This window comes from Meriones unguiculatus, chromosome 8 (assembly GCF_030254825.1).
Source record: "Meriones unguiculatus strain TT.TT164.6M chromosome 8, Bangor_MerUng_6.1, whole genome shotgun sequence".
Taxonomy (NCBI): domain Eukaryota; kingdom Metazoa; phylum Chordata; class Mammalia; order Rodentia; family Muridae; genus Meriones; species Meriones unguiculatus.
This window is the reverse complement of record NC_083356.1, coordinates 93004692-93022825: the sequence shown is the minus strand read 5'-3', so window position 1 is coordinate 93022825 and position 18134 is coordinate 93004692. Positions and strand designations below refer to the sequence as shown.

The window sequence follows — 18134 nt, the reverse complement described above, 5'->3', positions numbered from 1 at the left end:
AAAACTGATTGTCTCTTTTGTTTAGTGCCTTTAAAAAGAGCGTCTGCCTGAGCCTGTCACTATTTTGTTGGCTTTACTTTATCCCCACAGGACCTCTTAGATCCTTAAACCACAGAAGATGCCTAAGCCTGGACTCTAGTTTCCAGTTAGTAGTTGAACAGTGAGTTGAGCACGGAAGACCTCAGAAACTTCAGTACTACAAAGAATGCAATTTTGAATGTGACAGTATCCTTTACTGGCTGGTTACTGTGTAATTCATATTGAGCCATCCAGCCATGTTGTTTTACTGACTAGGATTTGCTGGGCAATTCTTCTTAAATGGTGGCACCTTAGAGGCCTCTTTCTATTACAGCACTAAAGAAGGAGGTCTACAGATGCCTAGTATTGCCTGCTTCCTCTGAGGAATAGGTAAGGTGCTGTGCATGATACTGTCTCTACGCACAACAAAACAGTGAAAGCAAAGTATAAGCCATGGAGCTGGCACACATATAATCCCTTGTCTAGCTAAAACTCAGTGGTGAATCATCTTTTTAAGAGGTAGAACTGGGGGCTGGAGAGATAGATGGCTTATCAGTTAAGAGCACTGTCTGCTCCTCTAGTGGGCCTGGGCTTGACTCCCTGCACCCATATGGCAGCTTATAACCTTGTGTAACTCTAGTTCCAGAGAATCCGATGCCCTCTTCTGACCTCTTTGGGCACCAAGGATGAATGTGGTGCACAAACATGCAGGCAAGAACACTCACACATGTAAAGTATATAAAAATTACTTAATTTAAAATTAAAGGGAGGTAAAGCTAACTGCATAATTAGTTTCTAAGGTTTTTAAGCTTTGTGTTAAAAATACTAAGTTAGGACTTCCTGAGTTAAACACTTTGAACAAGATACATGAGTAGTTTGTATTTTGTGTTCATGAAGGAAAATTTACAAGTCATTCTCTGTATGTTTTTCCCTACTAAAATAACAGAAACAAATGAAATTTACTCCATTCCTCATATAGGACCTGAACATTAAGGTTTGTTTTGTAAAAACTGGAGTGACCATTTCAGTTTGCTCCTTGTCCGGGTTTTAGCAAAGCCAACCAGCTACACCAGCACTCAGTCCCCAATGAAACCCCTTAACAAGGTAGGTGGGGAAGTGCTTAGGTGTTTTGTTTTGTTTTGTATCAAAACCCTTCAGTTTCCTGCCTCTTCCCAGGCTTGCTTTTCTCCAAGCTCTGAGTGTATGGTAGGCTCATTTCTCCCACCCAGAAATCACGATGCTTTTGTTCTCAGTATTTCTGAAAATGCTTATGCAGAAAACAGGTCTCCTGCGCTCCATTCCTGACGCCTTGACGCCACTGCTTGCTTGGTGTTTGCTTTCTTTAGCAGCCACATCGATTCCACAGGCCTCGGCTGCAGAAAAGGGCTCCATCCTGGGATGCCAGAGGTGTATGACATGGCAGCTCTCTGGAACCTGCTCTGTTCCTTTGAACCGGAGGGCATCGCCACAGGCCTGATGGCAGAGGGGCAAACTGTCCAATGCCTGGGACTTTTGCTTATTAAACAGCTCTCTTTGTCTCTTCCTATACTTAAGACTTTCTGCATTGCATGGGAAGCAGCTGATTAGACACAACTTTTACAGTCATTTTAAAATGTGGCAAAGCTGATTTGCAGAATCCACTGAGTTGCTTCACTTTGAATTTCTCTTTGAGTTTGTGCATTTTTTTAAATCCTCCCCCGCACTCATTCTAGTGCATAGCTCTATTCAGCTGTGTTATTTCCTAAACAGAAAAAAAAAATTGTCAAAACACATAGCCTGTAAGATTCTTCCCAGTTAGAAGTGAGAATATACGTCAAGGTCATTCAGAAGGTGAAAGTTGCTTTCTCTGGACTCTTGAAAGCCTGGGAGGAGGTTCAGAGTATCCTCTACCACAGAGCTACTGTTTAGAAGTAAAAAGGCAATTTGCAAGGACTGATCAGGCGTTAGCAGATAGCCCTGAGCTGATGTGCACACATTCTACCCATTGGCGGAGGGAAGCACTTTATTAAAATGTCTTGTAATTAGCTGTGCTGATTGTGGTTTCCATAGTGACAGTGTGATGGGGAACAGCCAAGTACATACACACCTTACCACTTTGAAGTCTGTTTTTTTCTCTTTTTTTTCATTTGGATTATCAGATATTAATTGTACAGATTAACGGGTTCACTGCTCTCCATTAACACACTGTGCCCATCCACACACCCTTCTGCAACGTGGAACCCCCACATTCACCCACCGCCCTTCCCCGTTCCTAAAACTCCCTCCTTGTCTCTATTCTCAAAGCTTTTGCCGTCCCCTGCCTTCTGTTCCATTTAGACCTTCCCCAGGGTTGACTTGCTGGTTTCCATGCATTAATGGGGAAGCCCGTCTGGCTGCATTAGCATTATTTCACTCAACACACCTTCTCCAGTCCATTCCATAGCTTTCATGTCTGGATAGTGTTCGATCGCGTCGTTGTCTGGCATCTTCTTTACTCGTACATTTATGATGGGGCATCGAGATCGGTTCCGTACTTTGGCTACTACGGAGAGTGCTGCAATGATCTGGGGAGTGCCAGTTCATTTTATATATACATACTTCATCTCAGGTCACGGGGTACTTCCACTTTTAGTTTTGTGAGGAGTTCCCATTTCTTTTCCATAATGACTGCACTACTGTGGAGTTCCACCAAGAGTGTTTGAAAGTTCCCATTGTTTCTTATATTTTGGTAATAACCATTCTAACTGGAATGAGATGGTGTCTTAACTGTTCCTACTTCTGTTGGGTGGTTTGTTAAGAATCAAACCCAAGCTTAGGAAATGCTAGGCCAGTGCTTTAGGGCAGAGTCTCCAGCCCTTGTTTTGTTTGTTTATACACAAGGTCTCATTCTGTAACCTAAACTGGCCTAGGATTTGCCTGGCTGACCTCAAAATTGTGATTCTTCTGTCTTAGCTTCATGTATGTGCTGGGACTACAGGCTTGAGCCAACACTCTGTGCTGTTTGTGGTATGAGTGACTTTTCTCTTATAATTAGTGAAAGTGTGCTTTTGTTATGTGCTTGTTGGATATTTGTATGTTTCATTTTAAGAAGTATTTGTGATGTTATCTTTTTTTTTTAGTTCCTTCTGTGTTCTGAATGTCAGTATTCCATTTACAGATATTTTCTCTCAACCTTCTCTCTTAATCCTGTGGTCTGTTTTGCTGTGTCAGCATCTTTTAGTTTGCCGTGACTCATTTGTCTGTTTTTACTTTCGTTGCCTGTGTATTTAGATTAATAATTTTCTTCCTATACCAATGTCTTAAAGTAATTCACCTGTTTTCGTACTTCATAGTTTCAGGTACAATTCAGGCTTAAGAGTTAGATCTTTGATCCATTTTGAATTGGGTTTCCTGTGTGGTGAGAGAAAAGGATCCACTTTTATTCTTCTGCATACACTTATCTAATTTTGTCAACTATTTCTTGAAGATAGTCTTTTTTCCACTATTATGTTCTTAACACCTTTGTCCAAAACTGTGTTGGTATGTAGTTCAAGGCCACAGCACTTGCCTAATATGTGGGTGGCCCTGGGTCCATAGCAACACACACACAAACAGAGAGAAAAGGTGGGGGGGGGGAGAGAGAATGCCACACACACACGTTGATAGGATCTTTCCAGCCAAGGAAAGGCCTTTAATGTCTTATTGGGAATAAACAAGCCCATACTAACGATACAGACCTATGCAATCAAATTTGCACAGTGGATAGCAACAATGAAAGGGTCAACAGGGTCCCAAATCTGGTCGCTAAGTCACAGGATGTGTGAAACAATGGAGATGGGTAGAGCCGAGAGGGCCCTTCAGTGAGCATTGTGTCTCAGGGCTCATCTTGTGATGCTGGAGTCTGTGCTAACCAGGAGAGGTTTCTGATGGTAAGAGAGAGAAGCTTCTTTGGTTTACTTAGTGGGAAGTGAGATTTACAGTGAGAGTTTCTGGCATTTAAAGCTCTGGGTACTAGGTATTTTGTGTCTTGTGGACCACAAGGATCTTCTTCACTTGTTTGAATACTCAGCTGAGAAAATACTGAAAGGATTAATGAAATGTGCATAGAAAACACATTGGAAATTCTATTGATTATATGGGCCTGTGCTTACTTACCTGGCCAAGATTACCTGATATGGCTGTGAGGAATGAAACCAGGCTTGGATGGGAGGAATCATAGCAGGACAAAGTCTGCAACAAATTTTTTTTGAAAGCAATCAGACTTTTTATACCTTTATCAGAAACAGAATATAGTGGCAATTGCCAGGATCTTCTCAAGTGAGTCAGTGTGCACTGAAGTCACTAGTTTCCAAAGTCCCATGATAAAGGCCTTCAAATTCCTTTCTCGTGGGCACAAAATTTTCAGTAAAGGTTGATGCAATAAGCATTTAGTGGTAGGCTAGGGTAACAGCTCAGTGGTAGAGTATGTGTTTAGCTTTCTTGAGTTCATGGTTCCACCCTCAGCAAGAAAACTAAGCAAATAATAAACACCGGAGAGGAGATAATTTACATAGTAATGACAGCTTCAAAAATCCTTTCTTCTAAGCACTGAGGAGAATGACCCCGCTGGGCCACCACCAATTCCTTGCCTTCTTGTTGTCACTAATCTTCACCCAGCCGTATCAATGCAGTAACTACGCATGTGGCTTATTGGAATGTGGTGAAAGTGGTGGGAGAGGGAAGGTTCACCGCCACCGCTACTTGCATGGGGTGTGCTAGCACTTCCCTCTAGAATGGCTTTCTCTTGGTGAGGCACCAAGGTTTCCTGCCTTTCCCTCCAAAGAGTCTGTGCTGGGTATAAGACTTCTCCTTTCCAGGAGCACTGCCGTAACAGAAGAACTGCTTCCCACTTCCAGGGTAATGTTGAGCTGAGCCCTTAATGACACAGACACAGACATCAACTGCTTCTTGTGTGATTTCTTTATTCCCCGGTTAAATTCTCTTGTTCTTAGCTATTTCACATAACAATCTCATGGTATACAATCACTGTTGTGTGTTCTCTAATATCAGTCCCACCTTTTCTTTCCTTATTGTTTTATCATGAGACAGATAAAATAGCTTTCATGACCATTATGAAAATGAACTATGTCCTTATTATTACCCTCAACAGTTACCATAATAATTATTCCAAGGGCATGGTCATAGCTCCAGACATTTTCAGAACTCTTTTTAGTATCACCAACTTGTTCCTTTTGGATTTTGAAATTGGTGGAATTCAGCTATATAAGAATACATGGACAAAAACGTGAATGTGTTTTCATATTTGTGTTTGCCTCTTGGGTTTTGTTCTTGTTATCACTTTACAAGACAGGGTTTCTCTGTACAACAGTCCTGGCTGTCCTGGAACTTGTTTTGTAGACCAGGCTGGCCTTGAACTCACAGAGAGATACGCCTGCCTCTGCCTTCCAAGTGCTAGGATTAAAGGCGTGCACCACTGCCTGGCTTCATCTTTTTCTCTTCAAATCAGGAAAGATCCTAATATTTGTCGCTGTTACATATGAGGAATGCTACTTCTGCCTTAGGTAGAGTTTGCAGTAAAACCTACAGTAGAAATATGATGGGTTTTCTTATAATCTGCAGGAAATGTTTGATGTTATATTAGATGAGAATCAGCTCGAGGACGCATGTGAACATTTGGGCGAGTACCTGGAGGCATACTGGCGTGCCACCCACACGAGCAGCAGCACCCCCATGACCCCGTTACTGGGGAGGAACGTGGGCTCCACAGCCCTCTCGCCATATCCCACAGCCATCTCGGGATTACAGGTACTGCTTTTTTATTTTTTATTTTTCTTTTAGGCTTATAACTTCTGCACCCTTACTTTCAGGATCTAATAGAGAACTAGTTAAGATGAAGACTCTGGTTGTTCTTCATCTGAAGAGGCACGAGAGGATATTGCATTTTAAAAAATACTTAATTGCTGGGGCTCAGCAATTAAGTGCAATTTCCACTCTAGCAGAGGACCCTGGTTTAGATCCCAGCACACACATGGGGGCTCACAATCATGTGTAACTCCAGGGCGAAAGCTGACCTCCTTGGGTGCCAGGCACACGTGTGCACAGACATACATGCAGGCAAAATATTTATACTTATAAAATAAATAAACCTTAAAATTTGTTTCAATTAAAGAAGAAAACTAAACCTTACACTGGTCCCGACCTGTCATTGAGAAAATGTGCCCTCCCCACAAGTTTCCCTTCCTGGAGAATTTTGGTTAGATCAGTTCATCTCTGGTAGACTTAATATCTAGTCAGCATAATTGTTCACAGCTCCTGCATGGCACCACGGACAGCTAAGGAAGATACATCAGGACAGATAGACCTTCGGCCTGCCTTTAACTCTTCATGTTCCACAGCCTGCTGAATCTGCCCTCCACCTTGTACAAACAGAATGAGTGAGCAGATTTGGAAACGGTGATAGATCTCTGAGTTTCCAGGGGTATCTACAGGCCTACCCCATAGATACAGGGGTCACTGTAGGGATCTGAGGATAATCAGAAAGGAAGTCAGAGCTCTTTTTTTGTTTTGTTTTGTTTTCTACTCTGTTGCAGTCAGAACTAGATGTTGGATGCCAGGGGCGCTGTGATATAAAGTGAGTCCTGCCTTTCTGCATTAATAACTATTTACCATGTATCAAGCAGCTGGAATAGACCCAAACCCTCGGCTGAGGAACATGCAGTCAAATGCACCTTTTGGCAACACGACTGGTTTTGCTTTAATGGGTTATAAGGATAGTCAGAACTGACGATTTTTGTAGAGTTAACTCTAAGCTAAGTGGCACTCTGAAATGCTATGGTGAGTACCTTACTCCACTTCAGACAACACCTTTGTAAGGAGAAAACATGCAAAATACATGAATTTCTCTTGAGGCTAGAAATGAGTATGGGAAATGGACAGTGGTGATGCTCTCAGGGTGTCTGTATTCACCAGCACTACTTCTTGCCTTGTTTTCCTTCTTGTATGCCTGTCTGAGAGCAACATTCCCATTGGTCAGCTCTGGTTAGCAAAAAAGGGAATGGATTAATGACCCAGTAAACTCTGTAGTGCCGGAGGGCCTAATGTGGCACTTTGTTTATAACACATAACTAGCCACTATGCAGTAGCTTTCTCAGCATCATTATGCGTTAACTTGGTGCCCTTTATCCTGAGGCCTACTTCTCCCAGGAACTACAGGTGTTTGAGGGCATGAGCTTTGACCCATTGAATGAGTTTCCTTCTGTGTGAGGCTGATGTACTTTGGGAAAGAAGTACCAGGGCCCTTGGTGTCACCAGGTTCCTGTGACCTACCTAAGCTGGTAGACACAAACAGACAGGTACTCCTAAAGAAAGAAAAAAAAATCAGATAACACATTCTGGGCCATCAGATAACTGCCTTATGATGTTCATTTCAAGTAATACAAAAGAATTTGGCTTACGTCTGAAGATCATTTTTGCAGAACTCAATTAGGAAAACAAGAATATATAAAGACCCAAATTGGCTGGCTCCACAATACTATGTATTCCCCTGGAAAGAATATTGCTGAGAGTCTCACGTTAATGTCAGATACAGAAACAAATATATTATTTAATGGATAGTACAAATAGTAGTTTCAGTAGTGCTCTTTTTCAAAGCTATAAGGTACATCAATCTTGAGCAAGATAAAGTAAATGTAAAGTAAGTGACTTTAGAAGGAGATTTGTGTGACTTCATGAAAGGAATCAAATAATACATCTTATTCTAAATTTTAGCTCCTAATAATAAAATCATCATTTTTGGAATAGGAAGAGAATTATTAGGTCTATCTAAATTCATTAAGTTCTACTGAAGAGTCAACTTTCAGATCTGTGTTTCAATAGGAAGCATAGTCATCCAGCATTATATACTTACATTCACAAACTGCCAGTAATAAAGTATCTATGTGTGTTGTATCCCAGAAAAAAAGACAAGGCATTCCAAGCAGAACGTCTGTTAGATCGGTTAGCGTCTCGTTTTACAGACCCTGTCACTGCACATGCGCTAACATGTTCAGGTGAATGAGGCTGACCTTACCTAACCAGTGAACCGCCTGCTATTTTTAGAGTCAGCGAATGAGGCACAGCAACCATTCTACAGAGAATTCTCCAATTGAAAGGCGAAGCCTGATGACCTCTGACGAAAATTACCACAATGAGAGGGCCCGCAAGAGCAGGAACCGCTTGTCCTCCAGCTCCCAGCACAGCCGAGACCACTACCCTCTGGTGGAAGAAGATTACCCTGACTCATACCAGGACACTTACAAACCCCATAGGAACCGAGGCTCACCTGGGGGATACAGCCATGACTCCCGACATAGGCTTTGAGGCTGCCGAAACAAACAAAAATCATCTGTTGACAATTTGCCATAGCACTGCTAGGATAAACCAGTCATCTTAATTTGGCAAGCACAGCACAGTGTCTGCTGTGTGGGTGGGATGCTGTCATTTGATTTAAGGGGCAAGAATTAAATAGAAGTACATTATGCCCTTGAGTCTAGACGGGTAGTAGATGCCCAATCACATAGGTATTTTTAAGTGCTACATTTACATAATAACAGTACCTTTTGTTTTCTTCATAGATTTTAGACACATCAATTTGTAATTTAGGGTACTTGTCAAGGCACATATAAAATAATTTCCCGTGTAGGAAATTCCAAATGACCAGTTCCAGTTGGAACCAATTTATAAACCAATTCCTGTTGGAATTTGGGTGAATTGACTGGAAAGTCTACTTGAGCATGTTGAAATCAATTGAAAAATCGGAAAAAAAAAAAAAAAAACCAATAAGGAAATTAAAATACTAATAGAAACCAAGACCAGCTATGGTATTTATTTGCTGGAAGCTAAATTTACACTTCAAGGTGGACTATATAAACATTTTAATAATATGTTAATGTTGCCAGAATGGCTTTTCAAACTTACCAAATGTATTGATAGTGCCAAAAAAAATTCTCAGAAATCTTAATGCAGAAATTATATAATCGCCTCAGATTTTAATATTTTTATTTTTCCTAATGCAGCTGTTGTATTCAAAGTGTTTTGCTTTCTGTTCAGTCAGTACCGTTAGCCAGTTCGAAGCTGACTAAATAAGGGGGAAAATGTGAATAGTAAAGAGAAACCCAAGCATGGCTAGTTAGAGGAAATGGAAGAGGTGTTGTTTCTTCTTTAATCAGTCTGCACACAACTACACACATCTGGAGATCCGAAGTCAGATAGCAGAGATGTGGCCAGACCTTTCTGGGCACAAAAGTAATCGGCTCCAGATGCGAATCCATCCATCCCACTGCACACTGACACCGGTTTAGGAGTTGTGCCAGCATAGCTGAGTGTCTTTCCCTCTCATTACTCAGTCTCTGTCTTTGACTATAATGAATGTTTTGGCCGTACACCACAATTTTCAAATCAAAGGAACAACTTCTCTTTTATTTTTCATGGGCATAATCAAATTGGGTACTAAAAGTTATGTTTTCCCAAAATAACTTTAGGAAAAGTTAACACCAAAATCAAATATTGCAGAAAACAAAAACAAAAACAAAACAAAACAAAATAACCCTTACTGATTCGGAATGTATTGGTTCACTCAAAGCAAGTTTAAATGTAGTTTGAAGGCAGGGCATGAGTGAGTTTGCAGACTGCTCTGTGTTCTTGCTGGTGACCAGCCTTTAGATTCCAATGAGTGTATACACGGTGACCATGTCCTACAGTGTTAAAGAAAACTTTAATTGAAGAAATTCTTGAAACTGACCCTTTTATGCAAGAAACAAATGTCTTTGTGAAAGGACTTATTTCTAAAATGACACAGCGCATTTGTTTTCTAAAACCCCAGTCGGAGCTACACATGAGTCTCTTTCTAATAATGGCTTGAAGTCAATTTTTGAAAACCGGTATAATTTATTTTATATTGTCACTTTTCTCCAAAAATGTCAAGATCTGAGCCCTCAAACTGTCCCAGTTCATTACTTTCCTTATTGAGAGCGTAAGTTTAATTCCCTTCAACAGTTATTCATATCAAGCCCATCAACTCTGTGTGCCCTCTCCTTGTCTTGGCTGTATGTGCAACCCGTTATGAACCTGCTTATCTGATAATGAGGCTGCCTGAAATTTTGTAAGTAATCTCAAACATTTGATACATTTAAACATGGGCTCAGTAAAATTGACAAGCTAATATATGATAGTGGCTTGTGAAGCTCTTTTGTCACCTAGCGAGGCTTACAGAATTTTGTTAAGACATTTAAGAGAGCTATATTCATTGGGCTCTTTAATAAGCATATAATCTTCCATTACTAATACTTTGTTAGAACACAGAAGAGCATTTTCCAGCAAACAAACTATATTTATTACATGTATAGCACATATTTGCATGAGAAAGAAAACATTAGCCAAACATTTTCCTGTATGCTTTACTGGTTTCTTGTTTGTGCGCATTAAAGCATTTAATTGCAGAGAGTGCATTTGGGTGTATAAATTTAGAGTAGACTGCTGTTCAGCTTTTTCTGCAGTAGCATTAGCAATTTGGTCATTTAACTACTTTAAGATATTTATATTTTATGGCAGGTAGCTGTAACAGCATTTACTTATATTTCCTAGTCAACAAGGTTTCCATTTCTTTCAACTTTCAAGAGTCACTTGTTTTTCAAGCCTTCCAGCCTATTTCTTTTTTCCCCTTTTTGGTATTACATGTCATGCTGAAAGAGGGAGACCCATTTAATCTGTGTACAAACTCATCCATCATTTGCCATCAAAATTCCATACCTATTTTGCTTTGTAGCCCTATTAAAAAGCTAACAATATTGGAAAGGGTGAAATGTATATTTTTGATGAACATATTTACTGTTTCACTTTAATTTTGAATATCTTTCATCGTCCTATAAATTTCTCTCCTTCTAATGGGGAAGAGATATGACTCTTTTTAAAGGCTCAGAGTTGCTTGTATAAATGACTAAAATCCAGATATATACTAAATAAAAAGCTTTATTTCTGCCAAGCATATTCCACAGGTTCTTTTTAATAATACATTTCACTCAAAATGGCAAGTGATGACAAGCAGGAGAAATATTTCTGTATTTTGGGGGCAGTTTTCACTTATAGAATAGACCACATTAGAATTCTGTGATTTTTCATCATATGTAATAATGCAGACGTGTGCAACAATGTGGAAACGTGGTCCTGGAAAAGGAGGAAATGCAATTTGTGGGTCCTTTTGTTTATTTCCAAGGCTATGATGTGACTACAAGATCATAATCAACATGGTTACCTTGCTTATATTAACATTTAAAACAGCACATAGTAGTATTTTTAAATAACTGTTTATGCTCTCATCTTTATATAGCTTACTGGGAAGAAGACTGAAATTGTTAGCAATTAGACTTACAGTCTTTCCAAATAGTCTCAATTGTCTGACTATACAAATCATTGCATCTCATCCTTAATGGAATGAATTTTAAAGTCTGAAACAATTGAGACAATTATTTGTTCCACTTTAAATAATCTGTTATTTACTCGAATTATTATTGTTGTTTGCAAAAAATGTATTTTTAGAATGTTAACCTCTTTTCATACCTGCATACTTGAACTTGTCTTTTGTGTGGGGGCCTTAAATTTCATAATAGAGAACAGAGGAAGTAAAAAGGGAATGAAGACAAGGAAACTGTGGTAAAGATAGCTCACAATCTTCAACTCTTTAAATGAACATATCCCAAAATGTTGAAACATAGCATGTCAGTTAAGAATGTTTCCAGGCAACCTTAATTTGCAAGCTAGTATATTTTCTTATATAATTTTATTTTGATATTTGCTGAAAAAAAAAAACAATACAATACCACAATACAAATTGCCCTCTATTTGATATGTGTGCTACCTCCTTTCTAGAGAAAACAGTCTGTCTTTGAACGGAAAAGTCCTGGTGATAGTGTCTATTCTACCAACCTTGCTGCAGCATTCGAAGTGTTAAACTACGCCTGCCCTCTGGATTTCACTCTGGTTTTAAATGCTCTCATCATGATTTCATTTCTTCAGTGTTAGCAAGGTTTTCTTGAAATTGATCCACGGCTTATCGTGATATGAGTTTGACAAGCAGCAAAGCAAACTGAAAAGGAACTACCTCTGTGCAAAAAAAAAATGTAGCCTTTAGCTCCAGGTTTAAGGAAGAGAAATTTCAGAGATTTGATGTTTAAAGGCAGAGTTGGGTGAAGCTTGACTTCTCTGGGCACCAAGGGCAGCTGTGGACACTTATGGGCAGGGATCTGCATTGTCTGGAACTCCCATGTAATCGGAACAAGCTTCCTATCCGTGTTTTAAATAAATGATTACGTAACCCTCATTCTTTCACAGTTGCTTTTGTCTCTCATGACAATATTACGTTTTTGTTTTTTTTTTAATGATATAAAACCAATCCTTGAATGACCGTATGAGTGATAACTTTACAGGAAATTAGGTAATAAAACCTGTATTATTAGTTCCTCACACCTTTAAATACTGTCAACACTGTAACTGTTACTTAGGTTAGTTTTTCCAGCTGTGTCTATGTGGCAAACAGCAGTCCTCTTTGAAATAATGATGATCAAATCAGTCAACTTAAGAGCTGCTGGGTGGACTTTAAGAATAACTTCTTGTTAAGAAATCCAGTTAATCCAAATAGTGAAACGGACTTATACGGGCAGATAGCTACCGCATTCAGAAACTACTCTTCAAGCTTTCTTCTTTTGTTAAAAGGACCTTTCTCCAACGAAATGGAAACTCTGGTAGCAATGTCTCTATTTGTGGGTAAATTAATACCAAATGCTGCATGTAATGAAGGTGTATTATGAGATGATTAGAAAGTATATCATCAGTTAATATTAATTAAGGGCTGTAACTCCTACTTGCCATAAATACATATACATAAGAGGGAATAGTGCTAAGCTTCGGTGAGTTATAACTTTTCATGAAACTTTCTTTTTGGTGAATGTAAAATGTTCACAAAAAGAGGAAAGAAAATGTTACCAATGAATTTATAGTAGTTTAGGGACTATGCTGACTCTTCCTTGTTTGAAATTATAAAGACTTAAAATGATAACTGAGAACTCAAAGTATCAGGTTTCTAGTGTTTCAAGCATTTTGGGTTATATTTTGAACACTTAAATCTCCCAACAGATGCAGGGGCCTTTCTTGCCCTACTTGAATGCCACTTCACACACTTCACCAAAATCAGTGTGAATTCCGTATGCACAGGGGTGTTACAGATATAGGGTCATTAATGCTATCTTGTTGCATACTATTTTTCATATGCCTTACAGTATTTTCTGGGATGTTATTAAAATGAAAGCATTTTATTGCCAAAATAAATCTATGTTGTTACTTCTGCATTAGCAGTAGAAAATAATGTAGCAAAAATATATATTGTACAGTACAAAATTATAGTATATATATATATTTTTTGCCAATAAATGAAAATAGATTGAGGAGAAAGAAGCACATTTGTTATAGCACAAACTTACAACAAAACCCACTGTTAAATTTGGCTGTCCTGTTTTTAGAAGTCTGTAGATTCGGTTCTGTGTTTTATCAGATTTATTTCATCTCTCATCTTTGTAATTTTGCTGCTTGATATTTTCCAGCAATTTATTTCATAGACGTGCAATCTGTAGGTGTAATTTACTCATTTTACTCCCTTACATAAAACATAGCAACTTTATTTTGTGTTAAGACTCATACTATATTACTATGTTTTCTATTCCTGTTTCTCCTCCTTTGGTAACAGATGGCACCACCGCGTGAGCTCACAGGGCTCCTCTGGGCTTTGGATGTTTGAGAGTGTATGTTTTTCCCAGCCTCAAGTTAGAGATCAGTAAAATGTCCCCATGGAAAAATACTAAGTAGGACTTCTTTGTTTTCTTTTCTACTTGATAATATTTGAAGCATAAGTTAAAGTTATTAGCTGTATATTTAAGAGGTGGGAGGGAATAAAAATAAACGTTATTAATAGGAAACATACTAAAAATAACTATGGCAAAATGATATTAAAAGATTCCCCCTATTCTGAGGGCTGTTGGTATCCCAGGCTATTCCTATGTCTCTGCTGATGTGGTGGGGAAAATGCCTTTGTCAAATGACTTTCCTTTTCTTTTGGTTATTTATTTTAATAATTTGTCCCTTTTGTTTTTGTTCTATAGATATGCGTAGCGTTCTACAAGGCATGCTGGGTAAATACACTATGCAAATGTACACCGTGCTGCATGCTTTGTTCTCCCTCGCTCTAGTGGCTTTAAAGAAAAAAATGTGGTGTTATTTTTGTGAACAAAGACATTTAACAAAGAAAATGCAGAGTGCATGCATAAAGTATCCTAATTTCTATGGATTTGTTTTATGGAATTTAAATGTGTACAAAAACTGCATTAATTTTTTTATATAATAAATGAAAAATCACTGAAACAAGCATTCTACCTCTCATTTATATTCTGGAAATATACAGAGGAAATGCCAGAAATCATAAAGAATATTCCCGTAGCTTTTAATGTAAAATAAATCTACACATTTACTCTTTAAAGAAGAAAAAGATTCAATGAAGTGATCCTTTCCTGATTATCCTGCTACAGCCTATGCGTTCTCACAAAAGAATGTTATATTAAGAAAGAATGTCTAAGTTGCACAGACATGAAAGAAGTGAAATATACCCAAAAATGTGTGAAATAAGGATTACAGAAAATATACTAGATAAACCTAAATGTCCTCAAGACACCCTTAAAGGTTTTATTGTGGCAGTTGCTAGAAGTTTCCAGAATGACAGCTTTGGTATTTTTTTTTTTTTTTTTTTTTTAATGGTGGAAAAAGTGTTTTTTAGAATTAGCCAGCTGAACTCAGTTTAGATGATCCCAATCTTGTTGGCAAACCCAGAGCATCACAATCAGGAGCCAACCGAACACACGCCTTCTTCTCTCTTTAGGCCTTATCAGGGTATTAACTTTGGCCGCATCGATGCCATACAGTTTCTTCACGGCCTGTTCGATCTGGTGCTTGATAGTTTTGACGTCCACAATGACAGCTCTGGAATTCTATGGTTGTTATACAGATTATGCCTGGATCTTTCACACACAGCCCAGTTAGTTGCCTATGTCTGTAACGGGATTGGAATTTGATTTTTATCTCATTGTGGTACAAAAGAAGTTTAAGGGAAATATGTAAGGTGTTTGGAGAGTTAGAGATATAAAGTGGCACCATACAGCCAAGTTGATTCCACAAACTTTATCACGTTTAATTCTGAAAAAATCAGGCAGAGTGTCAGTTAATAGTCCCAGATACAAGAAAACCAAAGGCTCATTGTCACCATTTTTTTTTTTTTGGAATCATTAAAAAAAAAAAAAAAATACAAGCATTAAATGCTCTCCAGCTAGGTAGTAACCTGAAGCATACAGAGCACTGTGCAAATACAAGCTGTTGGCTGTCTGAATAATTCTGTTTTTGGAGGAGTCTTACCTAAGACCATCTCAACAACCAGCCAACAACTCACAACTGGAAAACAACAGCCCTTGCTGTTACATTAACATGAGACTACCACTCCTGTCATTAGCACATTTCCATTGGGCTGTAAAAAGAAATCTCTTGTCTTTTCACAGAGCATACAGGTCAGCACAGTAGTTTAATGGTGGACTCCAAGCACTGCCTTCCAGTGATAACTAACTATGAGTTATTAACTGTCCCTGTGTTCGGATCTGTTATGGTTGTATCTTCCTTGCCTGACCAGTAAAGTTCTATTAGGTTTACAATATTGTAAATTATATTAGTCACGTCTACTTCACGTATTCCCTTGTGGAACATCAATCTTATTTCAACAGGCAGTTGCTCACTTGGCCGAAGACTGTCCTCAGACAGGCCCCTTTAAAACTGGGGTAGGAGGTAGAAAAAACTGGTCTCAGCTCAGGTTCATTCTTGGGCTTAGCTCCTCTTTTAACACCCAGGCATCTACTGAATGTCCTATGTGGGAATTTTCTCTAACTCTCGGCTCATATTATATTAATGACCCCTGACTCTTTGAAATAATTATGTGGAGATTATTTTTGCAATAATCCTGGTATGTTTTTTCCTATAGAAATTGTTACTAGCCAACTACCTATGTTTTCAACTTATACAAGTCATGGAACTAAATACCTAATGGTCTTTAGTCCGATTTCTTTCTTCTCTCTCTCTCTCTCTCTGTGTTTCTCTCTCAGTGACTCTGCTTCCCTAATCCCGGCCTCCCTGAGCACAGAAACACAGAGCTGTGTCTTCATGGTAAGAGACTGTCCTACTCTGATTTGGTCTTCCACTCCCTCTGAAGTTGGCTGGAGATTGTTTTTGCTAAGGGAGAAATGCAGGACAATGGTGAGGCTTAACGTTTCTCTTTAGTTCGGAATCACAGTCCAGAGGTTGTTTTCCAATATCTGGAAACAGTTGTTTCTTGTGCTGTATCTGCTCATTACCAGTAGAATGGTAAATCAGATGTTTTACTGTCTAATGCCTTGAAGCAGAAGTCTTTTATGGCATTTTGCTCATGAGTTTAGAAGTTGATAAAATATTTAGGTCTCAGAAAAAGAAACAAATAGTTTGATATCCCTCATCAAAGATTCCCAGTTACAACAATAGTACCAATTTTGAATTTTATTTATTAAAGTCAACCAAAATACTACTAGCCAAACCACCCCCCCCTTTTTTTTGTGAGGGACACTTGGAAAATAGTCCAGGAGACCATTTCCTTAATACAGTTCTAACGTACAGAACCATATCTTCACAAGTAACTATGGGTCTGGCTTACATTACTAAATTGCCAAAGACGTGGGAGTTTGCAGAACTCAAGAGTTGCTAAAGCACTGCCTACACTGGATGAGAATGGAAATACTAAAAGAGTTCATGTAAGTCAGTTATGCAAACATTGATTTTTCTAAACTTCCTGCAGGCTATTAAGTAAATCCAGTTAATGTGCAGACTGGTCTAATGATTTTATTCTCCTTTATGTATGTCTCCTCTAAGATTGGCATTTGAACACAAGCCCCCAAAGAAGATGAAGAACTCTCTTTCTGTATACTGAGATAAGACCGTATATGGTTAGGAGGAGTCAGGTGGAAGGGTATAGTGTTTCATTTCATGTGGATGTTGAGGATGAGGTGGTGTTGAGAACAGCTCAAAGTGCCTTTCCCAACTCTCCTACATTTTTCTGTCTCTACCTTTTCTTTCCTTTTAAAAATCAAAGTTAAAGGAAACAGAAAGAAATGAAGCTGCTTCTGCTTTTCGTTTGTTTATTTTTGTGGAAGAAGTAAACACGGTTCCTCTTTGAGGCAAAACTATCATAGTCTTCAGGTAATTTCTCACGGATCAACTCTGCTTGTACATCAGAAATATTGCGACCTACCATGCTTAGCTAAGAACAAAACAACTCGGGCAAGAACTCTTCTGATCAAGTTCACCAGCGATTACCTACATTTTGGCTTTCAACCACTTACCCTGCCAGCAGCGGAGGCAGGGCTGGATCCAGCGGAGCAACTGTTCAAACTGTAGGCAAGAAGACCGAAGCACACAGAGAATATCTGGCCATCTATTTGAAAGAAAGGTGACTCTTGAGAGAGAGGAAAAGACATTTGGGATCATATCATAAAGACCAGTGAGTGTCTTGTCTACAGTGTTTTTGGACTCTACCGCTCAGCTCAGACAGTCTTTGTGACCTCTTAAGGTTTTTAAACTGGGGAGAGACTTGAGGAGACTTGTTCTAGCCAAGGGGCCTAAGAGTAGAGGGAGATTGGAGAGGGAAGAGCTCTGAGGTGCAAAGACGCAGGTATGAAAAACTGCAACAACAACAAAAGCCAACGACTTCAGCTGCTGTCCAGGGGTAATAGGCTCAAAAGGGACTTAAGGCTTACCGTCCTCGGGGCCCAGACCTGGGGACTTTTGGTAGTGTGTGTAAGGCCGGAGATGGGCATGGATACGTATGGTGGCTCCAGGCTCAGAAACAACCTCGAACCTGGATGCCATTACACGGATCCCCCGCGCAGCCCTCCGCCAGCCCGGATGCTGCAGCGAAGCCTCCTGGCCCCGCGCGCCCCGCCTCCGGCTCCAAGCCCCGCCTCCGGCTCCAAGCCCCGCCTCCGGCCCCGCGCCTGCGCACTCCCCTCGCTCCGCCC

General features: G+C 39.4%; 1 protein-coding gene across 7 annotated transcripts in view; it reads left to right on the top strand.

Annotated features, from left to right (window-relative positions):
• Window positions 1-12669, top strand: part of Cacnb4 (calcium voltage-gated channel auxiliary subunit beta 4) — a 250207-nt gene extending 237538 nt beyond the window's left edge. For all 7 annotated transcript variants that reach the window (XM_060390156.1, XM_060390157.1, XM_060390160.1 and 4 more), the window contains 2 exons: window positions 5596-5781; window positions 8074-12669. In XM_060390156.1, the coding sequence (XP_060246139.1) occupies window positions 5596-5781; window positions 8074-8334 (447 nt within the window). In that variant the 3' untranslated portion in view covers window positions 8335-12669. The remainder of the gene's footprint in view (window positions 1-5595; window positions 5782-8073) is intronic.
• The last annotated feature ends 5465 nt before the right edge of the window (window positions 12670-18134 follow it).